The sequence below is a fragment of the Thunnus thynnus genome, chromosome 12 (genome assembly GCF_963924715.1).
Source record: "Thunnus thynnus chromosome 12, fThuThy2.1, whole genome shotgun sequence".
NCBI lineage: Eukaryota > Metazoa > Chordata > Actinopteri > Scombriformes > Scombridae > Thunnus > Thunnus thynnus.
The window spans coordinates 16759884-16786104 of record NC_089528.1 but is presented as its reverse complement, the minus strand read 5'-3'; the positions used below and the strand labels follow the sequence as shown (position 1 = coordinate 16786104).

At 43.0% G+C, this 26221-nt stretch overlaps 1 protein-coding gene across 1 annotated transcript; it reads left to right on the top strand.

The window, feature by feature from the left end:
- The first annotated feature begins 777 nt into the window (after positions 1-777).
- Positions 778-24447, top strand: bcl2b (BCL2 apoptosis regulator b). The gene is made up of 2 exons (XM_067605930.1): positions 778-1850; positions 21672-24447. Exons 1-2 carry the CDS (start codon positions 1302-1304, stop codon positions 21807-21809), a joined length of 687 nt encoding a protein of 228 aa, XP_067462031.1. The 5' UTR covers positions 778-1301; the 3' UTR covers positions 21810-24447.
- Positions 24448-26221: the final 1774 nt, after the last annotated feature.

Below are 26221 nucleotides of genomic sequence, written 5' to 3'. Positions count from 1 at the left end.
TTTTGATTCGATGATGCCTTCAGTTTTATGGGTGTGCCCTCCTTTTAAATTGCTCTTTCCCTCTCTGAGAAAGAAGTCTTAATTCAGTATGAGTGAGTTAGAAGTTGGATATCCAGTTTTTTTGGGGAGGGCTATGGGAATTGGAAGTATTCTGTTTCAGGAGAAGAGATTTTAATCTTCCATGAGGGGACTTTCCCGAGCAGCAGCTCTCTCAGATTCACAGAAGATGGGATTTTCTAGGTTTTATTTGTCCCGTCAGAGAACATACGAATGAAGGCATGCAGGATTGAAAAAGCTAGAGGGAACTTGAGAGGGAATCAGAGAACAGAAGGAACCTGAATATAGTTACATCAGTTTCTGTACTGCAGGTTTGGATGCCCATCCACAAGGGGGTGGCTGGACCACATCAAAGCAGCCTCTCAGCAGAATGAGATGTTCCTGTATTCATGAATTAACCAGGATCCTCTTACAGCTTTTTTTCCCTGTTTTTTAAGTCTAGATAAGAAACTAAATGAATGAAACTTCTATTTTTACATTTTTTCACTTATCTTACATTCAGTCATAAAATTGATGGATTGCGAGCAATTATGACAAAATGGGCTATTAAAGATTTTTTTTTTTTTTTTTACTGCAGTTCTTCATGTGCACTTGGAGTCTCCGAGCGCAGCCAAAGGAATTACAGTACTTTGCGCATGACGTCAAGAATACTTCGCCATAGAGAGCCACTAGGTGGGCAGGGAGCTGAGGAGGATATGAGGAGCAATCGTGGACGAGGACTCAGTCCGACCTTGTCTGGCTCACACAGTCCCGCGCCAGGTTGTGCGTAAACGTTGCTAAAACACTTGGCGGCGTTTAATGCCCCTTCAGGCGCGTACAACTTTGGCTCTCATTCATGTTTTTATTCGCAACACTTCCCCGTCTGGGTGATGTGCACAGGAATAGATCAGCACTACTCCAACCTCTTCCGCATATTGGATTTCTATGCAAAGAGAAGGTCGCCAGTGTCCCACCAAGGATTCGGCAAATGAAGATTGCTGTTAGCATGGACTCACTATTGTTTGACTTTTAAAACGTTTTTTTTTTTTTTTTCCTGCGCAGTTTTGTTCCGGTGGATTTTTCTTCAACTCACGAAGCATTTGCTCCATGTGTGGGATTACGCGCTGTATCGGTTATATTAAAATATAATCGACTTTTGAAGAAGCCTGTGCAGAGCAGTGAGCGGTGTACAGTGCACACAGTCGATCACGATGCATTTGATTTAGGACACCCTCTGTAAATACAAAGTGCCAAATTAAGCCGTAATGGCGAACGAGTGTAATCGCAATATTGTGGAAAAGTATATCTGCCATAAACTCACAAAACACGGCTACGTGTGGGAATTTGATGATGTCCGGGATGAAGATGCTGCTAATAACGGGTCAATAGTTGCCCCTCCGCCGACTTTGGTCCGCCGGTGCCATGAAGCCAGCACCGGGCCCGACAACGAGAGCATCCCCCACCTCTGCAAGCGGCTCCCCCAGTCCGACCCGCACGCCGCCATCCACAGAGTCCTGCGCGAGGCTGGAGATGAACTTGAAAGGTTGTACCAGCCGGACTTCACGGAGATGTCGCGGCAGCTGTATCTCACCTCCAACACGGCGCAAAGGAGATTCGCCGAGGTGATAGACGAACTGTTCCGGGACGGGGTGAACTGGGGCCGGATTATCGCTTTCTTCGAGTTCGGGAGCACGGTGTGCGTGGAGTGCGCGGCCAAGGAGGAGATGACATCGCAGGTGGACAACATCGCGGACTGGATGACGGAGTATTTAAATGGACCTCTTTACAGCTGGATACAAGACAACGGGGGATGGGTAGGTGTGATGCCGTGTATAGTTGAGTGGTTTTGCAGTCGTGTGCCACGGGGGCGCAAAAGTCCTCCTTTGCTGCTGCTGTGGTTGAGGAGGTTTTAACCAGTGAATTCATCTGGTGTATAAATGTCTGCTTGAGATCGAAAGGTGCATTCTGATCGTGGCATGTAATATCGAAACCATATTTGCAGTTGATCATTAATCAAACCCCAACAGCTCTAGATGTGCCCATTACGCACGACAGCGCAAACGTTCGAGATGGACGGCCTCACTAATGCGCTGCTCTGATTTGATGTTCATGTTGGCTGTCAAACTTATCTGACCAATCAGACAACCTCCTCTGTCACACCTCCCGACGCTCTAAAATAAAGCCCGCCTGTTATCTGGAAACACAGTGGTAGCCACGCAGCTGTCTTGGGGTAAAACTGACAGATCAGTGCAATAAAGTGGGAAATAAAACTCACAAAACAGTGTTTAATGCATCTTATGAGAAAGCACTGAATGGCAAATTCAACATTTACCTGTTTCTGAAGCTGTATGCAGTAAAGTGCTCTAGTATTGCTGTGATGTGATGCATTAGGTCATGATTCAAGCAGGAGGGATAAGGCCAGGCACATGTCAGCAGACAGAAAACTATTGAATTAATGTGTTTAGGCCTCTGGGCACGGCTGGACAGGGTTAGCTTATCAGGGCCATTTCCTGCACATCCAAATGACACATAAGCTCCAGGTACTAACGAGGAGAGGCAGCTACATACCGCCTTCGCCTACCTACACGCGTGCACACATTCAGAAGGAAATAAAACAGTTGAAACTGAAAGAAACATGCAATATCATATCAATGTTTGCAACAATTATCCTTTTCTGCAGCTGCTGTTCCCAAGCAAAGGGTGCAGCAGACTCCCTCCTTTTGTGCTCCTCAACAGCCATTAAACCAATCTGCCATGAATTAGCCTCTAATTAGCAGAGGTACCCTTAATGAGAGCATAACATTTGTGCTGCTTCTCGGTTAGCTTATCCTGAAGGTATAAGAATTTGGAAAGGGGGGGGCGTCATCAATGATTCATATCGAACATTTCATCTCAAAGGGAAGGACCGTTTAACATTCCCCTTGAGTACGCCTTGCCCCTGGAGGTGACAGGTTGTGCCACATATCAAAGGCAGGCAACAGAGGGAGGGCCCTCCAGGAACACCGAGTGCTAATCTGCAGCCGCTGTGTTTAACATGCCGTCCTCTGTGCATCCAGGTTGGAACTCTTTTGTCTGCTTTTTAAACCTGTGCCTTGAAGCTGGTGCAGGTTGGGCTGCTGAGATTACCGCTTTAGGTCTCTGGATTCCCACTGTGTGCCCACTGTACAATAATGTAGGTCATCATAGAGTGTGTTTTCCAGCTGGGCGGAGATGGCTGTATCTCTGCTGCTCTGCATTCACTGGAGAGAGAATGAGCATAGTCTTTTAATCCAAAGGATTATTCAGGATTATTGGAAAGCGTATGTTTCTACTTTGGGTCAGTTTGGTGGATTTCTGCTCAACCAAATTATGTTGGCTTTAAAACAATTTAAGGCAGAATATTTTAGCACTGACTCATGTGCTGTTATATTTTGAATGTTTCAGAGCTTCAGCCCAGACATATTGGAGTCTAACAGACACTAATGTTGATTTATATTCAAATTTGAACGGCTGTCAGGTGGGGGAATTTCCTGAGGTGTGTGTTTCAGTTATTACCAGACATTTACACTGCAGACACAGAGCTTTGTCTGTGCTCTAGATTGTGTTTGTGAAATCCAGCTTCTCAGTTTTTATTGACTTGTTGGCCAGTCTTTCAAATATAATAAAAGTCACTGTATCATTCAGCATGTGCCAAAAAGGGTTGTTTTCCCGTTTTGTTCCAAAGAACGCTTTCAAAGTGCATCTTGTGTACCCAAGAGTCTGGGTTGTTTCTTTGGTGCACAGTAGATGGCAACTTAGTTGGTTGATTCTGCTTTGACCTCTTCCTGAATTAGGAATTTAGAGGCCAAATATCTGAGATTTGTAATCAGATATTTTCCTTGAGTGGGCTGAATTCTGTCTTTCTGGTTTCTAAAATAAATTTCCCAGAGAAAATACTAAGGACATGACCTCATTTTCCTCAGAAGTCTGCAGTCTTGTTTGGATTGGACAATGACAACCACTGTTATAATCTGGCAGCCAGTTCATTTTGGAATTTTGGTGATTATTGTAAAGTCAATGTGCTACATTTCCACATCAAATCTGCTCATTTTGGACTTTGCTGAGTGATTCAATCCATTTTGTGCTCACACAAAGGTTCATATGGTTCTTCCACCATCTGTCAGGTGGCTGTTAGAAACTGAATCAGGATGAGCTGATGAGCTTTTTTTTGTCAAGGGACATGATTTTTCTTGATGGTTTTTACAGATTTACCTGACAATGAAGAAACTGAATAAACATTGTTCTATGTGTGTTTAGACAGGTTGTGTTTGCGGTCACTTTGCAGTGACCATTGTGTTATTGTGTGTAAGAGGTGACTCTTGTGTTTTCCACCACTCTTAAAACAAAAGTGGGGGCCCAATCAACCTATCAGTGACATTTTGACATGTGAGAGTGGTGTGGAAACAGCTTTCTATCAGTCACACTGTTTCCTGTTGTTTGTGAGACAATTTGAGCCCAAAAATAGGAGTGCCCACTAATCGTTGTTGAGTCTAGGTGTCCCTAGTGAGTCAAATATACTTTCAGTTAAACAAAACTATCTGCCCTGGAGAAATAACAAAGCAGTTGTTGTATTTGTAAAAACCCAGCTCCAATTCTGCGCTGATTACTTCCCTGAAACACTGTCGTTTCATTGTCTCCAACACTCTCCACCTGTATAAATTCATCCTTTGTGGTGACAGAAATTGCACTCATTAGGGGACGATTGCATCTAGGCTGCAGCCTCCCCCACACGTGGTGCACCTGTGTTTATTTACAGGTGCTCTCAGTAAATACCAAGTGATTTAACAAAGTGGCAGACGGCGACCGACTTCTGAAATTACATGCTTGACCTCAGACATTTGACGGGAGGAGGGGGTGGCGCTGAGTGAAATGCCAAAATATGCTCTGGAGCAAAAAAACAGTGAGAGCAGCTTCAGAGATGAGAAATCACTTCTTTCATGTATTTCAGGTTATTTTAGCAGAGGAAAGGAAGGCGTTAATTCACATGGAAACCCTTTTTGAAGTCTCAAACAGCAGTATCAGGTTGTCTGAGGAATGCTGCCATCCAGGTAGCCTATTTCTGTTTGTGTGTGTGTTTGTGTGTGTGTGTGTGTGTGTGTGTGTGTGTGTGTGTGTGTGTGTGTGTGTGAGGAGAACACAATGTATGCTGGCTTGGGTTGGGTCCATCCTGTGGGGGATTCCCTGGTCACAATCTGCTAGGCGACGGGTGGGACCTGCATGTTGCCACGTTGTTGCGGGCATCTGGCTGCACCTCTCTCCTTCCTAGTTGAGGCTGAGTGCATCAGGGACGGCAAGGAAGTCATTAATCTCCATATAGGTGACATGTCGGCAGAGTAGGGAAGAAAAAAACCCAAACAAGGTGACTCACAAAGGAGGCACATGCAAATATTTACAGGAGAGCAAAAAAAAAAAATCACAGTGACATCTCACTTATGTCCAATTTGTGTCTCCAAGATGCATATTCAGGCTGTTTAACACAAGCCAATACTAGATGTGGCACCATTCAAGGACTGTTCAAGGCTACGCTTTCCATGGCTTTGAACTATTTTCCTAACAAAAAGAAGTCTCCATTGACAGTGAAAGGAGAGCCACCTTGGAGGACATGTGATTTTATGATGTAACGAGCCGTATAAGTCATGACTGATCCATCCTTTCCTCTTCTCACTCTGCCTGCTGTTGTTTCCTTTTTTTTTCTTCATTTCATAATTTGTAGTTGATTAACAGCTGGGCCTCACAAATTAGAGTGTGGGATGAAGTCCGCTTTCTTGTTTCTAGCAATCAGACAGAGGAATAAACGATTACTCATGCAAATACAATTTTAGGGGTTTTTCCCTCCTCTCATCATTACAAAACAGAGAAATAACATCATTTCACCACTGGAAGAGCAAAACGTGCTTGTAACTAAGGCTGGAGATTTCAACAACTTATGTTATCGCTTGATGTGGACTCTCAAAGCTGTAATGGAGACTGTACACCACAAAAGAGCTCAGTGTGGCTCGAAGCAGCCAAGATTTTCCCCCTGCACTGTACTCCTTTTGCTACGCAGGCCTCAGTCGCTCACCATCTGCCACTGTATTTACACCCATCAACCCGGCAACTGTAATGTCAGAAACATTTCCTACAGACGCAGGCAGCTCAGGGCTGTAACTCTGTGAATCAGTCTGACATGAATACATTCTTTCAGGAGCAGGCCCGGAGAGATCTCAAGTCTCTCTGCTATCTGTGCCTCTGAGATGCTCAAAGCTCAAAGACCTTTGTTTCAAACACTCATGTGTGTGTAGAATACTTTGGAAAGTGGAGTTAACCCTTTACAGCTTAGGCTGCAGTTCGAGCTACAATAAGGAGGCTACTTCAGTCAGTTTTTGATTCCTGAGATTACTTGTATCTGAAGCACTACCACATGACTTAATTTCACTTTTATCTTTACTTTTACATTCAAGAAAGTGATATCACGTGACTCTTTGTGTCCATACCTGCATCAATGTGTCTTCAGAAGTCATTTTAGGGCACTGAATGATATGGGGATGATGTTTTTCACTCAAAAACTGCTAAACATGAAGTTTCCTGGCACTCACTTTCATTACAATATGTTTCTATGACACTGTTTACAAAAATAAATGATAAAAATGAAACCTTTTTCTAGCCATAGCAACAAAAAAACATTTTCTTAAAGCAAGAGAAAGGCTGACATTCGCTACATAAAATAACAAACATGAGCTTTTGTTGTAGCTGGAATAAATAATTTAGCTCCATATTCAAAATCTGAACTGCAACTCTTTTTTTTTTTTTTTTTTTTTTTAATTTTCTGCCAATAAGCTCATCTTGATCCTCAAGCTGTAGACATAGTGTCAGTCATAATTATAGGCTGGTATGAAAACACTGACAGTGTTGTCTATCTAAAACTAAATTCATCTGAATAAAGGATTTTTTTTGATGCTGATGCTGATTATATGAATGTAAGGTTAGGCTCATAAGTTCATCTTTTGTGTTTTCAGCTTGGCATGACACTCCTTGTTTTTATGTCATGTTTGCGCCGTCTTAACCATTCCATACATGCCAAGCATTTCACAAACACGCCAGAAATGTGCACCTCTGCTGTGTGTGTGTGTGTGTGTGTAAATCACTTTAACAACAACACAGATTAGCACAGAAACACTGTTCTGTTACAGTTCCAGGGACATCATTTCTTGTGCTTTCTGTTTCCACAACCTCGCCTCTCTCCAGAGACCCTCCACCCTGTCCTGTCCTGTGTGCTTATTTCTGTGCCTCCTCAGGAGAGCCGGAGGAATGTCTGCTGGGGAACAGCGACTGTAAATAAATAATGCAGACGAGCTGGGTGTTTCTTTCCTGAGTGGCCAGTAAAGGGTGTGGGCGATTTGCTCTTTTGTTGGGCGATCATGTCAGCTGAGCAGGCTTCATTTAGGAGTCACTGTGGGCGGTTGGCGTGCTGACGCGCGTGTGGTTTTTGTTTGTTTGTTTAGTCTCTCACATTTCTTACAGTTCTCTGCATGTGGGTCTCCGTGTACATTTTGAAAAAGTGTGTGCATATGTGTGGGTGTGTGTTTGTGAATTCACCCATATGATTGTGTTTCCTTTTATTATTTCATCCAAATCAGTAATCACCACAACCTGCTCTTTTCCTGTTTCATGGAGGGACACGTGCCCGAGATGTTTAAAGGCACTTCTGTCCCAGTCAGAACACACACTGGTGAATAATACATGGAGCGTATAAACTCAGACACTAAATGGATGTCCCTCAAGTAGAACCCTAAAGGCTGTGTGTGCTCCAGTCGAGAGATTACATCTTCTTTTTCCTCTTCTTTTTTTTTTTCTCATCCTACTTCTCCCTCTGTTTGCGTCTAACCCCACCACTCATTCGTACACACACACACACACACACACACACACACGTGCCAAATCCCTCCATGCACGCGACAACAGACACACACAAACAACACACTAATACCCTGAGACCTGGCTTTCAGTGTCAGGTAACGTTGCAGATCCCTGAAAAATGCAGGGACATGTGAGAAGCCTCTAAATATAGATGTGGTACCATCACTGCTCCCATGTGGTACTTTAATTGTTATGTTACACATAAATCCCTGCCCTGTTTGCTTCTGTGCAATTATCACGTTCATATCAGAAAATCTACTGCCAAACTGCATGGAAAAAAAAGTCCTAATGAACCATTTAAGGCAGCAGATAAAAGAGTTTTTCCACCTTTCCTGTCATGGTGGGAGCTGGATAATGAGGAGCCTACTGAGACACGAGTTGACTTTGCCACTGGGCACACCCTTGCGAGCTGTGCGGCATATCAATATAGGGCAAGGTTAAATGGTTCCTCCCATTGTCTCGCTACTGTAGATATTTTTGGGACAAACCCCCATAAGGGTTTTTAATAGAGATTTGATAGTCTCAATTAATTCCTAGTACAACAATGGCCATTGCTGAAGACACAACTGGGAGTGTCTCTTAAATTACTTTTTTGTGCACAGAGTGAAAGGTTATCGCATGCATAGTGTAACCTAAATAGTTGTCAAAGCATCAGTTCACCCAAATCACAAAGAAAAAAAAAACTCACCCCCAGAGGCAGACGATTTTCACTGAGAACTAGAAATAGTCCCAATAAAAAAGATGGACAGAGTAGCCAAATTATTGCTGTTGAGGTTTTTTTTTTTTCATTGTTTATGCTGAACACAAGCTAATTTTAATTCACCTCTGTTATGTTGTGGTTGTGATAGAAGACTCAGCAGCAGAGAACTTAAAGCAGTAATAACCAAATATTTGGCTACTTGGGGGCAGCAGAATAAGCTGTAAGTACAACATTGACATATTATCCCCTGTTGGTTCAACCATGTTAGCAAACAGTTGCCTATTTACATATTCAGCAGACACAGACACACATTAGCATTAATTTGGAGTCATGTTTCTGACCATCTGACGAATCTGCGTCCAATATTCACTCTGCGGTTAGCTCTGCTTTAGTTCCCATCAACTCCTGACGAAATATCAGGCTCTTTAGCCGCTAAATGTGCCACAATGTTCACCAGCTGGTCGCCGCAGTGGGTTTATCAGAGCTTTATGGCTTTTTGTTGATATAAAAATATAGATTAGTGCAGCTTTAAAACCTTACAAAAATGCCAACAGTGTAAGAGTGAAAATTTGTCTTTGGGTGAACTGACCCTTTAAGGTTTATTTAGTTCATTTGCACACACAGACAGGCAAGCACAGAAGCGGATGTACTGGTGCAAATCAATTATTTGCTGTCCACAAAATGGTTGTGTACACACTTACACGCATATGCATACACACATATATACTGTGGCACATCAGCGTGCGCGCACAGAAGCGGATGTGGTGGTGTGAATCAATAATGCTGTGTTGTCACAGGGTGACATGTGAGCCATGGCAGGGAGCAGATGGCCCCAGGGTGCCTTGCTTCCTGTTAGCTGTGCCATCCAGCCTCTGCACACACACACACACACACACATGCACTTGCACACACCACTAGCATTTCCACTGGGATTTCCTGGTGCAACTAGCCACAGCACTGGCCATTAACAAGCAACATTGGCTCTTCTCTGAAATGCTGAGTACATGCCCTCCCAAAAACTGACAACAGCCAGATAAATAGATTTCTCTGCCTCATCCCATGGAGGTCTGGGGTAAATAATTCTCTGCACCCCCTCCCCAATGTGATTTTTGGCAGCAGAGCAAATAGCCCTCAGGAAATCTGATCTGTTTCAGTGGACGCTAAGTGAGGTCAGCCATTGCTCGGATATCACTTTTGACTATGTTGTATTGATTGAGCATTTCCGATGGTTTGTGTAGGTATCTCTCTGTAAGACTCAATTAAGGCAGCAAAACCGTGGCTTTAAATGTAAGATTATATATGCAGATGATTAATCAGAATTCATGCCAAAGATAAAAGCATCCCTGTGGTAAGACCTTGGAGAGGACCCATGTTTTAGCACTTTTATGCTGACGGCTTTCAGCTGTTGTGTGTGTGTGTGTGTGTGTATGTGCGACTGGGGGCTCACCCTCTTGGCAAAGCTCACACAGCACCGCCCTGTTGGCAGTCACCTTTGATGGTGACTGATTAGGTTTGAGGTGCAGAGAAAACGATACACCCCTGTTGGGGAGATAAAAGCATTGCCAAGGGAACGTTGCTGCTCCTGCTGCTGCCGCTGCTGCTTGGTAGTGTTTCAGGGCAGCGATCAGCTAAACTCTACTTACATGAAATTCCTCACTATCCTGAGCTCTTCACGTCCTCCCATACCTACTACCAAATTCTGTCAGCATGCTGCAGTGAACACACATTTTGTCGTTGTCACAGATAACCCCTGCTGTTTTCAGAGGACTGCCACTGCATGCTACTTCAGACAGGAATATCATGCCGGCAGGGGCATACCCAGTATTGCCGCGGCGTTATATTACATCAATTTCACTGGGTCTACTCTGACGGTGCTGCCTTTAATTGGTTGTTGGGCTGTCATTACAACTTCAAATAATGACAGATACTTCAAAGAAAATGGGGGGAGTTGGAAATAGGAGAACTGACAGTGATTCCTTTTCTTCTCAGGTATTTTATTTAGTATTTTTTGGTATTTTTTGACAATACAGTAATGATTTAACGTTGTGTATGTTGTCATCTTTTGACTTATGTCAGAGAAAATGTCTATGATGCCTGGATTCAGTTATGTCAGGCGCCATTTTTGCTTTATAGAGGACTGTTAACTCTGTGACACGTCTAGACGAGGACCATGTCTGCAAATCTAACCACCACAAGTTTAATCAACTCTGCAAATTGACCTATAAAGTGCTTCATTCATCTTTCACATTTTATGGCACTTGGTGGTTAAAAAAAGAAGAAGAAAGAGCCCATTAAATATTTTCTCTCTTCTTAATCAACAGACTTTCAGTATATCAATGTGAAAAAAACTTCAGTTGTCACCAAGTGGACATTATCAGCTGACTTTGCAAGCTCATTTTCTGATAGCACCCAATCTATCAGGACAGGCACTCAGACCTCTTGACATTGGCTGTTTCTTGATTTGAATTAATGTGAGTCCACATTCCTGCACTCTTGAGAGGACACAGGGTTTCTCCTGGATTCCTGGATGAAATGGCTGGACTTCACAAGGTGTCTTTGATCAGAAGGTGAGGCTAACAGGGTTGAGGAGGAGGAGGAGGAGGAGGAGAAGGAGGAGGAGATGGAGGGGCAGCGAGAGGAGGCTTATAAAGCTATAAACAGGCAGTCCAGTCCTGACTGCCACATGGGCTGAAGCCAATTGGAGATTTCTGGGGAAAAGCTTGAAAAAGTATGGAAAAAGTATGAACAGGCCACCAGCAGGGTTGAAAGACTAAAACAAAATGGAGCTAGTAGAGCAAATGTTTTTGATTTAATTGGAGATCATGCTGTTTAAAAGAAAGTGGGAGACATAGATTAGCTCACTCCATGGACGTTTATAGAGCAAACTTGGATGAAGTTGCTTGTTAAAGTCATCTGACTCAACAATCATCTGATTCTCAGCTGATACATCTGCTGACTAGAAAGCAGAGGAATGTACTCATGAAACATCCACATGGGCATTACATAGCACAAATCAAAAATACAAAAACATTGTCAACAGTCCCAGCTGGACATACAGTCTATATATACATATTTTCTGTATGATATGACGTCTCATTTTGAGGCAGTATATTCTAATCTTCAGCGCACACCAGCATCAAGGCTACTCAACTCACTGGTGACATTTTCCATGGATTATTCCAGGGAGAAAATGACACAAAAAACCCCTACTTCTATTATAAAACTGACATTTGCCTTATTAGCTTTCCACACATTTTCACACCAGACCTTCACTGTCACAATAGGCGACTTATTATCATTCATCAGGTGGGCTGTGCTTGTTTCCCTTTGGTCTCTGCACACAGACAGGGAAGGTCACACAGCTCCGAGTGAGCCAACCTGCTCCAGATAGTTCAAACAATCAGTCTTTTACAACACGCTGCTCTCTCCGAGGTCTGTCAGAGTCACATTGAACGCAGACATAAAGGAAACAAGGGGAAGGGAATAGAAATAATGTCCACCCCGGTTCCTTGGATACTTGATTGGGCTTTAATTACATTCATCCATCACTGAAAAGTGGTTAGATTGAGTTATTTTATTACATAATGCAAGTGTGTGGTGTAGCTGTGTTCCTTGCTGGTAATCTCAAGGTTCATTCCTTCTCATATCAGGCTTCTCCAGCACACAGTGCAGTTGTTTGTTTCCACACATCAATGCATTCCTCGCATTCCTCTCCCCCAGCCTGGATGAAAATCAGCTGGTTGCCTGAGAGAGGTCACTGAACTTTTCCCCAGTATTCCCAGCCTGAAGAGAGAAAGGGGAAGGGTGGGGGAGAAGAAGTTTTCTCGGCAGAGAACGTCTGGGTTCATTCTGAGATTGCCTTTAAGACATAGGCTGTGGGTATATGCTTACATATCTCAGTCGGAAGTTGAATTGTGTAAGAATAATTATTACTTCCCCTTCCCCCCCCCTTGTTTCAAAATGACCTCATGCTCCATGCCAGATAGAGAAGTTTGGTCACGCATTGCACAGTTTCAGTCCTCAGCCTTTGGGAAAGCTGCTATTGAGTTTTGCTTTGCTTTCCCACATGACACATTTCTCTTTTTAATTCCCTGATGCAAATGTGACAACAGTCAATGAGAACTGCTTTTATTATGACTTTGTGGAAAATTTTCAGAGCGCTCCTCTTCTCCCCACTTCAAAAGGTGTTCCTGAGGGAGCTGCACCTCAAACAGATTATTGTTTTCTCTGACATTATGGGACATCTGAGATCCTCGATCTGCCTGCTGTGCTGTGCCGTGCTTTGCTTCCAGCGTGCCCTGTCCCAGACTGCGGCCTCTCTCATTTACATGGGTACACGGAGAACAAACCTGAAACCTGGCCCCATGTACTCCAATCACGTAAACTGCTCCAATATCTTGTTGCCAAAACTGACAAGCTTTCATTTAGCAGCTGGCTTTACAAGATGTCTCCTGGATGAAAGAGGAGACTACGTGAGGTACTGGGCGTCTCGCTTTTGATGTTCCACTACTTTCTCCTTCGCTGACATGTTTAATTCACTATTAGATGTTATTACACTCGGCTTGTTTGGCAATGCTGACTAAATTACAGGGGCAAGTTGGGATTTCATCAAAGGAAAAAACACAGCATTCCAGCTTTTGTGAATATTAAACTTTCCCTTTTGTTACGCTTTGCTTTTTCCTAGAGTTGGAGCTAAGATTTAGGAGTGAGTTAATGGTTCAAAACAAATACAAATCTCTTAGTTACAGTGTCTAACCAACTGTAGCTCTCCCCTGCTGCTCAACCCTCCCTTTCTCCACGGTATTAGTATGACTACATGTTTGGCTTCCCTCTAGTCTTTCCCTAGTTACCCACACAGACTCTGTGATTTACCCATACTTGGCTCTACCACAGAGAAGCTATAGTCTCAAACCAGACAGTGATGTCATCCCCACAGCGTCTGGCACAGGAAGTGACTTAACACTCGCTGAGCTGTCGAAGTCTTTTACAAAGAGGTAGCCAGTCACTCCTGCCTGAAAAGGCCCTTTTCAAATCAGGATTGTGTAATTCTGTTACATCAGGGCTTCGAAACAAAAAAAGCTTTGATGCAAAGCAAGCGGACGAAACCACAACAATGGAAAAAGCTACATGCATCACTTCATGAAAATCCGAAACCAAATGACTTCATTTCTCGGGAAAGATCAGAACAATCACCACCGCACCGCATCGAGTATGAAGCCCCGCTGCAGATGGTGTTCCCACACATCCCATTCATTGCTCCTTATACAGTAGTCGTCTTTGGCTCACATCACTCAGTCTATTTTCAGCTCCACCGGAGTTGCCTGTTGGGGTGGTGGTTGTGTGGTCTCGAGGTCTTCAGGGGTCAGTGGATATGACTTTTAAGGCTTGAGGCAGCGTGCCGCCCCTGTCACAGGAAATGAGCCTCTCCCATGGGCTCTGTTTGTCACAGGAGGAGCAACAGGCCACCTGGGAATCTTCTGGTTCCCACGGTCTCTATCAGAGGTTTCTATCTCAGCCAATCAGCCTCAGCCTTGTTTGGCCAAAATAAGTGTTGCTCTGGTTCCAGTACACAGCAATCCAATGCTGATTTGAAGCTGATAGAGCAGTTTGAAATGTGAAAGTTTTACCATAATGTCTAATCATTAACCGCAGGGTGAAGCATTGCATCGCCTCTTTGTCCTGGCTGAGTACATATTTTAAATGCCACAGATATTATTTTCATTTACCAAGTGGCTCTTAATACAAGCGCCCTCACATTCCTGAGTACCAATTGAACGAAGCAGCCCAGGAATTGTGAGTTTCACACAGTTATTTCAGCAAAAGTGCCTCTGTTTATTGGCTTTTCACACTGCTTACATGGATTTTTGAAGCCGCAAATACGTCACCGGTGCAGCTGATGTTTTATGCAAGGCTTCCTAGGAGCTATTAGACACCCAAGTGGCAGACATCCTGTCTTTACTGGAAAGCCACTCAAGCCAGGTTTAATGCCTTCACAAGTGTGGATGATGACTCAGCGACCCCTTTTCTATTCTCTCCCCTGCTTTTTGCGCGTCATCGGTGGCCTTTTAAACGGGGCCAAGCAGCAGAGATGAGAGTTGTTTTATTAGATTGGGCAGCCCTGAACTGGGAACTCGGATGAAGGCTCTCGATATTTATAGCAGCACAGCAGTCATGCTGCTCCATCCGGCTCGATTCTGTCACTTCCTCCTCCGCTGAGGGCCAGATGGGCTCAGTGCAGACATCCTCTGATGAGACAGACATCCCCTTTTTAGTTGCATTGTGTCTATTTGAGGGAACCATTGTGCCCCACGTTTTGGCAATTGTGAAGACTGAAATAGGTTTCAAGGTCAAAATCACAGGAGTAGCTTGTTTTAAATAATGAAAGAGAGGTTTCGACTGAGCTGCAGAGGTTGTCTGATTTATTGTGAGAGAAAAGCCTGCCATCCCGTTGCTTTGATGTCTCTTTGCTCTGCACGCAGAAGCGACTGATTGTAAAATGATACACTCTGAGCTTCAAGAAGGTGCGCAGAGGTGCCGAGAAACCACAAGAGCAGGAGGAGAGGAGGTGGGAAGGCAGGTGACAGGAGAGCAAACACAGTCTGCATCCCATCCATTTGTCCTCACCACACTCCGAGCAAGCAAGGTCACCTAATCCTACCATTTCATGTCGGATCAAAGCTGTTCAATACAAATCAATGGGCTCAACAAGAACAAACAGCCTGCAAGGATCATATAAATGTCCAGTCAAGGTTAAGTGAATAGATCAAAAATGTTTTTCAATTCAAAATCTGTCTGTACTCTCCCCCAAAAATAACCCAGAAAAACTAGACGCTGCTGCACAAATTGGACGGTTTAACTCCAGCGGTTCTCCTCTCTTGCCTCTGTAATGGGATAAAACCAGGTTTACTGAAGCGTTATTCATCTCCAAAGAAACCAAAGTCTCATGTGTAAAGTTACAGTTCTCATTAATCTGCCAGTTTAGACAATGAATAATAGAGACAATAAAAAAAACGCGGAGTGTCACGAGCAGTGTGGGTGATGTACTGGTGATCACATTTCACGTTCCAGTGGAGAGGGTTCACACCCACGGGGAAGGGGGGGAGCGAGCTGTTTTGTAAACACACAAATGCTGCTGGTGCTGCTGACGCAAATCTGAATATTTATGAGCCTTTAGGGTAGCATCCAACGTCAAAATTGGTTCTCACTTTACGATGGAGTACAATGTAATGGCTCTATTGCCAAGTATGAAACCTGAGTTTTCAGTGACACTCATGTGGAAGGAAATTAAAAAAGGTTTTCCTGTTTCCTTTGTTTCAAGGCATGATCTTACTTTCTGATCTGTGTTTGTTTTTCATCAGACAGACCAATATAACTCCACAGTTACCAAACTGGTGAGTTTTAAAGGCCGAACATTGTGAAAGGATGTGGATTGTCAGTTAAGCTCTTTAACTGTAAAGGTTTCTAAATACAATGTTGTTGTATGAGGCAGAAATATCCTTCAGTTGAGAATTACACAGCTGGGTTTACCTGTAAAGATGGAATTCCTGGTTTAGTTTGGAGAAGTATTCATCTCTCTCAGAAGTATTTTAATGTATCTCAAGCTTTTCATTGATTTTAAGGTTCTTCAACCATGGAATGTGTATTAAGTTGTCACAAATTGTAGCTTATACTTTGTGTAAAAAGATCTTGCCTTAAAGATAAATCATGAAGTTAGTTGTCATAGTTTGGATAAGGCTGCATTTAATGATTATTTTCTTACTGGCTTTGCCCGACCAACAGTCAGATACTAGAAAGATTTCCCATTTACAATGATATAAAAGAGAGAAAAGCAACAAATCCTCATATGTAAAAAGCTGGAACCAGAACGTGTGGATTTTTGCTTTAAAAAAATGACTTCAAGGAATAATTCCACATTTTAGATGAGAAGATCAATACCACTCTCATATTTGTCCATTAAATATAAGGCCATAGCCATCAGCAGGTTAGCTTAGCTTAGCTTAGCACATAGACTGGAAATATTGGGAAATGTTGAAATATTCCTTTGAATGAAAAATCTGCAATAATAATATATAATTTTTTGTTGAACCACTAATCGATTAATCGCTCTATGTGGATATGTTTCAAGGATGCAAATCAGCTTTAGCGCCTTGACGTACTCCACTTAAAGTCCACGTATTTACTTGGTATATGTTCAGGATTTGTACAGCTTTTCATCGCAATTGTCAGCATTTGGCCGTGAGGTTGTTGTTTCCAAGTATTGCAGTATTGTCCCAGTTCAGTGAAGGGCTCAGTGTCCTCAGCTCCAAGCTGTTTGGCAATGCTGACACAGGGGGATTCACTGGGTAATGAGTATTGCAACAAACTCCTCCGTCATCTCAATTTTTGCCAGGCCGGTCGATGGATGACACTCCAGAGAGTCGATCGAAGCTGACCTTGCTGCCAGACGAGAGGTTGTTGTCACCTACTGTGTCTGGAGTGGGGTATTTTTTTTTTGTGCGTGTGTGTGCATTCACACATAAAATTATATATAAAAAGGATGAAAGAGAGAGATATAAGTGCATTTTTTTGATCAAAACAGATCAATTACAAAGGATATTAATGCCTTCCTTGCATTTTTTTTTATCTCCCATTACTCCCCCATGGCTCCTGAAATGAGAGTTTTGTTTGACTTTAATTAGCTGAGGAGAAGTCTGCGAGAACCTCATTAAAAAATCAAAGAGGGCCAGCAGCAGCGGCGTATGCGATATTATAAGTATGCTAGTATGTGGATGCTTAGGAAATAAACAGAGCGTGGGGAGAAGCTCGGTTCAGAGGTGAATATAGCAGCGAAGCCACAACAGGCACTTTAATTACAAGTTGAACTTTAACCCACATCCCTTTCTCTCAGTCTTAGTCTGCCCGCAATTACCCACAGAAATGTCCCAAAACAGAGATAACTGCCTAATCATTTCTCTGTTTTGGCAAAGCACTACTTTGGGGTTTTAACGGAGCTAGCCAAGTGCACAAGATGACTCATTATCTTCCACAGAAGGCGAAGGATAGTTCCCAATAGCAGAGGGGAGATACCCAAAGGAACTGGCAAATGTTTGGTATTTCCTGTTGCCCTCAAGATTGCGTAAGGCCAATCAGAGGAAGACAACAGTGTAAAATCTCTTTGTGTCCACGAGAAAGACACCGAGCTAAACCCAGAGGTCTAAATCATGTGAAAAACAAATCAGAGGTCGAGCACAGGCTGTCTCCCGCTGGTGGGAAAAGCAAATCATGTGTGAAGCTTCCAGCCTGGGTAACCATGACACTCGGGCAGCAAGTTGCCACCCCATGGCTGAGTACGGGATCCTCTCAAGTCCTTGTCGCTCAGTCCGACTCTTTTCCTCTGTATGCGTCTCTCTCTCCGAGGGTTTCATTGTGTGCAGTAAAAACGACGGGAAGGGAGTGTGTAAACCTGGCTAAACATTTTCCCATTGGATCCCTGGCTTCTGTAAGGCTGCTGTGACCTTTTTAAAAGGCATTGATCCAAAAAATGAACACTGTAGAGAGCTGCAAACCAGATTTTATTTCCCAGATGCACACCTGCTGTTGACAGCAGATGGTTCGCTGCGGGGCAGAGTTTTTGAGGATTATGGAGTCTTTTGTTGATGTGATAAATGCTGATGTTTTGTCCTTTCCTGTCCCTGACAACTTTCTGTGCCCTCCTCTTCCAGCTGCTTATTATTATGTTTCTTTAAGGCTTAAGTTTTCATAATGGCAGTCAGTTGTGAAGGAGGGAGGGAAGAGAGAGGAAGGGAGGGAGGGGAAAGTGCCAAGGTTTGTTTTTCACACTTCTCACATGGTTGTGGCAGCTCTGCTCCGCTAACGTGTGGGTGAAAAAGTTCCAGGAGCTGAAGTAGAGCATGCCACAGTCTCATGATATCCACCTGACCCTCCGCCTCCCCTCCTCCTCCTCCTCCTCCTCCTCCTTCTCTATCTCTACTTCCCAGCTCTCCCCTGAGTCAGTCTGGAGTTATTACCATCCGTGCCCTTGTGGGATTCTTTGAAACATCCATCACCGCTCTTATGAACCTCTTACCGTAATTGGCCCGCTTTTGTTTCAGACTTAAATAGATGATAATCTATGCCGACTGTCTGGGGCATATCGAGGACACGCATCATGAGTTTGCCATTTTTGTTGAGCCTGGCTACAGTAGCGGTCAGTCACATGCACTTGCTGTCAGACCTAGTGGCTGGTTTGCATTGTTGCCTCAGCAAACTGTTATTTTCCTGCAGTAGGTGTAGGGAGGCAGTGTTTTTGCCAACCAACACATTCCCCTCAGCTGGAGGTCTGACTGAAGAGCTTGTTCTCTAATTAATACCTGTATCTTCACGGGGGGTGGATAGGTGGGGGAAGGCAGGGGTGGCATATCATCACTAAAAGACAGGGCTTGTTCAAAGTTCTCCGAAATGAAGCTATCTGACACTTTGCTGTCAGTTTCTTCACCCTGGATAATTTAAACCGCTCCTCTGTAACAAAGGAAATGCCATGTGGTTAAAGATATTGCCAGCTGATTTAAGAGCACAGTGTGTGCTGACACCAGGGGGGCCTAAACCGAGAAGAAACTGCTGATCCTTCCTCCCTCTGTGTCACCGACTGGCCCCGAGCCTCAGGAATGCCACAGCACAGGAAGGGAGGAGAGGGAACAGGAAATACTTTTGTCTCCCCACAGCACTTCAGAATGGATGTCTTCTTTTTTTTTTTTTTTTTTAGCTTTTTTTTTAGGGCTTTTGTTTGATAAATGGAAGCTGTATATTAAAAATGTGACACTTAATAACCCAGTTTTTCTCCTACTAGATCAAGGTCAAATAAAATGTGTGTATTAGAGTTACACAAAACATAATTACTGTAGGTAAATTGAGTTAAATCAAGACAGATTAAAATAGAATTATAATAGATCCCCATGGGAACTGACACAGTAATGTTGTGGTGAATCAAACTTAACAATTCACCATTGTTCACAGATAGGTCAGGTTACAGCTAAAAACAGCGGCTTCAAAGGAGCTTAAATGCATAGCCTTTTAATGCTGCTACTAATGTGGTTAGCTTCATAACAAAAGAGCTGATATTCAATAGGAAACTGTTGATATATCCTCACTTAAACCTCTCGATTCTAGTTTGGTAATCTACTTGTGCATGTGTGTGTGTGTGTATGTGAGGGGGGGGGGGGGGGGGGGGGGAGCTTAGCACTATGACTTCCTGTCCAGCTGTTCCTGCTGTCACTGCCTATGAGCAGATGTCTGTATTTCCTCGTCTTAGACACGCAGCCGCGGTATTTTCTCAACAGACCTTCCTTACGTACGCGCAGACACATTCTCAATTTGTAACAGACCTCCTTTTAAAACCCCAGCAAGCAGCAGAAAGCAGAACAGCCTCCCAGCTCGTGTGTAACATTAATATATTGCTCGAGGGCTGCAGAGCTCGTCCTTATGCTAAAAATACTGTTGATGTGTAGTTGCCAATAAGCTCTTTTGGTGATTTCCATGTTTGTTTAGTGAGCGTTTCTGGGCACGTGATGCTTTTTGGGGGCTTCTGAGGTTGTGTGTGGGAGGGTGTGAAAGGCGAGGAACAGTAATGGATCTGCCTGCAGCACGGGTGTAATAACACTCTATTTCCACCCATATTCAGTGACGGCTGAAGGGATTTACATGGTAAAGGGTCAGTTCACTCAAATTACAGAAACATATTTTGATACGTATCTCCAGTGGTGTGTAGTCATGCTGATAATGTTGGTTTTATTTTTCCCAGGTTTTGAGATATATGCCTTTTTTCATTTTCTCTGTGATCAGTTTCCATTTGAACTACTTCTACCAAAGAAGTAGTTTCAATAGATTATCTAAGAGTAAAAAAAAATAAATAGGGAAAACACTCACCTATTCTAGTAAGGTGCTGGCTTGCAAGCAGACATTAAAAAAAATAGTTGAAAAGCTGCACACTCATAACTCAGATGAATTTATTTGAACAGATGAAGATCCGCTTTGGCAAACTGCCTTCTGCAGGATGAAAATCATAAGAAAAAATATGAGCTTTTCCATATTTTTTGGATTATCAAAGAGTAACCCTTCTTTCTAGGAAAAGATGTTGCTGTTGTATTTGTTGTCACACTAGAGGCATGACTCCAGGGATGTTAGTTGGTTTGTTGGTCCAGCACTTTGGTCCAGACTAAAATCTATTAAACAACAATTATATGGATAGCCACCACAGACATTTCATGTTCTCTTCAGGATGAATTGTAATCACCTAAATGATCCCTTATCTTTTCATTTAGCGCCATCATCAGGTCATCGTTCCAGTTTCTCCAGTACTTTGGTTTATGAATAAATACCTGCAAATCTCATTAAACCTGCTGTTAAACACCAGCATGTTAACATTGTCGTTGTGAGCATGTTAGTATGCTGACATTAGCATTTTACGAAAAGCTGTAGACTCTTAGACAAACCACAAATTAAATTCCATTCAGCTGTATTGAGACATCGAGTCATTTATATCAAAACCTGGAAAAAAAAAAAAAGAGAAAAACAAAACAAGCCTCTCTGCATGGTTAGATACTATTAATGTAAAGTCAGAATATGTTTTTTCATGATTTGGGTGAACTGACTCTTTACAGAAAGAGGCTGATAATATTCTATATTTCTCTTACTGTGCATAAAGCTCATGTAGAAAACAAAACCAAACTAAGCATTGCCTGTGTGAAGGCAGGTATAGCTTCCTCTGTTCCATAAACCTCCATTGTTTTCTAAATGCTATTAAAAATACATCAATGAGCCAAACTGTTGCACTGGGTTCCGTCTTTACAACGAACACGGGCGCTGTATTTCAGTTTGAGTCGATTCCACATAAATACTCACTTGCACACCAAATGTGTATTGATCTTCTGCTGAAAATCGTCTCCGACAAATACCCTTCTACTCCTGTTTGAGTGACATTTGTTGAAAACTAAACACATATTCTTTTGCCAACACATAACTGTCTCTCTTCTTGTCTCTCCCTTAGGACGCTTTTGTGGAGCTGTATGACAGACAGAGGGACTCAGTCTTCAGTAGCACCTGGCCCTCCATCAAGACAGTCTTCGGTCTGGCTGCGCTTGGGGCAGCGAGCCTCACCATCGGAGCATATCTCACGCAGAAGTGAATGAGTCCTCTTTTCTATCAGCTCAACTCCATCCTCAACCCTCCCTCCTATTCCTCTTCCTACTTTTCTGTTTCCTTTTAAAGATGCCCCTGACCCCTCAGAGACAACCTTCAGACTTCCGAATCTGGCTCTCTTCAAAGCCTTCTCACAAAAAAACTCCCCTCTTCCTCGCCCCTTCGTGTCAAAACAGACACAAATCAAAACAACTAAAGGAACCAGATGCACAGCCCGTACAGAGCAAAGGACATCTTGAAAACTGGCAGCTTAGATGTAATCACACTAAGCTGAGCACAACTGAGGAGAAAAGGAGGGATCAGTGGCATGCATCTGTTTTTCGTTTGTTTTGTTTTGTTCTGCCTGCTTCTGTACTAGTTATAGCATGAACTTTGAGTGTTAGTGTAGACGTTGCATGTGTCGGTGTGGCGAAGGAGAACTCATGCGGGACCTCCATTTGGAGGCCTCGGTGATGGGGGTGCAGGGACAATGATGATGACGCCCCGCACCGAAGAGGAAGTGGCCACAGCCCCGCCCCTGCTTGTTAGGGTGAAGAACCCCGTTTGAACTGTGGACTCCAGTTACCCCCCCCTCCCCACCCTGCAGCCGTCCTTCAAAGGACTTCCTCCACAGAACAGCTGCTCAGAATGTATAATGGAAACAGCTTGCTACAACCAGCGCGGTGTGTGTCTACTGATTTCCCTCTTCAGACAGCTCCAGTGAGCTCTCAACACACAGCACCATTATACTCTCCCTGGACTTTAATAAAGGATGGGCCAGCAGAGTGGAGGACTGAGCTTTCTTTTGCAGAGTTTTCAAACGTCCTCGATTGCGAGGATTCTTACATTGGTTTTTAATTTTTGCAGCGCGCCAAACCCCAATTACTGTGGTTTTAAGAGACAAAAAGAGGAGAATGGAATTTTTTTTAAGGATGAGAAACGTGTAGAAGAAGCCTGTTGTTGTAGAAGTAAATGTTGTATGTTGCTGAGAGAAAGGTTGAGCACAGCACAAAAGAGCGAAGTAAACTAAACATTGTATTTAGCATCTTAAGAAGGGAGCAACGTAAATGGAAGAGATTTTAAGTGTGGATTCCTCAAGTAAGTGAACAAGATTGCTCCTCTGCCCTGAAAACTCAAATAATCACTGGCCTTACTATTAGCACCCAGTAATTCTAAAATCTATCACTCCTTTTTTTTTTTATTTTCTACCTCTGTTACTCTTCACTTACTCCATTTGTGGTCAGATTGTTTGGGCTCACCCAGGTTCACCCATCTGTCCTCCAGCTGCTGAGGCCCCACAGTGACTCTTTAATGCTAGAATCCACTCTGACAAAGACGGTTGTTGACGTGGACTGAGAAAAACCCTCGCTTGGTCTCTCTCGCCGCAGTCTGGCTGTGCGGAACACCACGGTAACAGGGTTTCAGTTCAGGACTAAAGCCAGTGTGTGTGTCCCGCGTGCTGGAACCTGAGATGTCCCCTCTCTCCGGCTGCAAATGCAACATTGATTTGTTCCTTTCAGTCTGTTTTATTTTAATTGATGTTTGTCTTGTGTTACAGTCTGACAGAACATTTTTGGAAATGGCTCCGACATATTTTGTTGTATAGCAAGTTGCTTATGGAAAAGTGATTTTTTTCTTCTCTCTGTTGTTAAAAATCTTTGAATTCTTCGCTGCATGGATGAAAGATACTGTCTTCACACAATGAATATTCACTATGTGTAACCATATTTATATCAGAATGGTGTAGAAGATAACAAATAACAACAAAGGAGTTGCATTTTCTATTTATTGAGAGGTACCAAATCACAGATTTTTTTAACAGTACTTTGAAAAAAAATCAGTTGTTTTCACTTTTTTTTTCTATTCTATGGAATCACACTGTAACTACATCATTTTTCTGGCTGCTATTGTAACAAAAAAAAAAACAACAACAACAACAACAACAACAAAAGTTTAAAGGTGAATTTCTGTGTGGTATTAATATTGGCTTAAGGCTGCTATACTGTTGATTTCACTTTTACTTACAGCTTAAACTGCCACAAATTTACAGTAGTATAATTCTAGAGAGCTGGAAACCAAAGTTAACTTGTATTAACCTTTAATTTAAAAAAAAACAAACAAACAACTAAAGTAGCTTAAGGAGAATACATGTGGCTTCACTTTGACTTCACTGAGAGTCTGTTCAGTGAGGTTTCGTGATCTCTCTGTAGAGGGTTTGTCTAGTGTTACTGTACTATATCCGCTTAACTTTTATCAACTTTGTGCTGGAATGATAACTCAGTGCTTATCTGTAAAATGTTGACCTGCCAGACCTAAACCTTGTCTCAGTTATCACTATAAGCAATCTCATTACAGCGGCTCATGCTGTGTGATATTCCCAGTGGTGTGTGTGTAAGAGAGATGCAGAGGGTGATTTGTGAGCAGGAATAGGAACAGTTTAACAGCAATATACTGTAATTTTTATATTCTTTGTGCATTATATGAATGTAGGCACTATGGTTGCTGTACTGTTTTCTGTCTATAATCGCAAACCTGTAGCACTTAAAAAAAAAAAAAGTGAAATGTGTTTCTGTTGTTTACTGCTATATCCACGATAAGCTAGTGGGATCATATTGTTCCTAATAAACCAGATTTCTCAAGCACCAGCTGCAGTCCAAGTTCTTGTTGTTTCTGCTTTTTTATTTTTTTTATTTTTGTATCAATTCACAGCTTTGTCTCTGAGCATATGTGCATGTCAACGAGACAGAAAGAGAATAAGAGATGTTTAGGTGGAGAGCAGTGTATCAACGGTGCTCTTTTGATTATCTGTTATCTATCACCAGCTATGTGCTCTATGTTCTGAGCCTAGTTGTGTCAACGTGACAGTCTCCTAGTGAAGGACTGTGCAAGAAAAGCAGCAGCCGCACCCCCGTCAGACATCAAAGCTGTCCCCAAACACTGCACTTGTCAGCCTCCCTCTTCTGCTCTGTACGCTGCTAAACACGAGTGCAAAAACCCAAATGCCCTGCGGCCAGGTTTTTACACCCGCTGCCTCTGTTCTGATCACACTTGTCTTCAAAGGCTACGGCAGTCTTGCTGCTCAGTAGAATTTGTGAAAAGCATGATGCAGTAAAACTAATGTTGAAAGAGTTGAGTGGGTGCGAGAAAATGAGGGGAGAGGAGTGAAAGACAGTGGTGGTGTGTGTGTGTGTGAATAGATATATCCCCGAGGAGACTAACAGCAGAGGGAAGTTCATTTGGGCTGGAGCCCCTCGCAATCCCTCCTCTCTCTCTCTCTCTCCCCCTACTCGCCATGCATATAAAATGCATGACACGCTCTGAAGAGGAATTTTAAATCAGGCCCTAGACTTTCAAAAGAGAGTCCAGTGTGGGTGTGGATGGATGGTGAATGTGTGTATGTGTATAGAAAGGAAGAAAGATGGGCAGTGAGAGGAGGAGGGTGAAGCCCTCCTGCCTCTTCTGCTTTAGGGCTACAAGGTGTAGAGGAGTCTTTCCCAGTGCTGGATATCACAGGGGAGATTGGGAGATCAAAGCAGATTGTCTGGAGTAAGTCTGGTCCAGTTTTACCCCTCATTTGGAAGTCCATCAGATCCACTCACAGTAGGCTACCTTCGCCTCATTTAGAAGCAACCTTAACTGCATTAAAAACTTCCTGCTGAAATTTGGCAATTTCCTTAAAAGAGATCAAAAAAGGCACTGCAACAGAAATCACTCATCTCATATTGGAATGTAAATATTCAATGAGAAAGAGGTTATTACTTATTACAGCATGATGTGATGACCTGTAGAAAGTGATATTTTTGAACTGTGTGCTACAGTGTCACCTTGTGGTCGTTACTAACATGTTCTTCACAAATGCTCCAGCAGGGTCTGAGAAGCTTTGTGAAGTGCCAAGATTCTGCGAATTTCTCCTCCGACCGCAGCTGATTTCACTGAGCAGATCACATTCAATTATAGAGGATGAAGCATCAGCTGCTGTAATGATCAGCTGAAATAAAAACCAGCCTTTTCCCGGCACTCTCTGGCACACGGTTGCCTATTCTTGCTCTAAAATACCCTCAGGGCGACATGCCATGAAGAGAAAAGGCTCAAGGGCTGAAAGCTCTACAGCTAACAACTTTGGTGGTGGCTGCTCAGCCGTCTGTGGCTGGCAAAACAGTGGTTCCATTTTTAAAAAATGTGTGAGACATCTAAATGTCACATAATATGTTTAGAAAGCTGGAAAACAGACAAATGTGATGCAAGTACAGCCAACTAAAAATCGTGTCAGTTAGAACCACATATATTCATTTTCAAATGTTTTGTGGAGCTGCTTTTCCAGTGTTTTGGCTGGTAGTATGATATAAAATCATCATGATAAAAAAATGCAAAATGATGAAACTATGGTTATGATAAGTGTAGCATGAAACCATTTGTGCT

Coding starts and splice junctions, on each gene's coding strand:
- bcl2b (XM_067605930.1), top strand. CDS start 1,302: ATGGCGAACGAGTGTAATCGCAATATTGTGGAAAAGTATATCTGCCAT. Junction 1,851..21,671: donor TACAAGACAACGGGGGATGG/GTAGGTGTGATG, acceptor TCTCTCCCTTAG/GACGCTTTTGTGGAGCTGTA.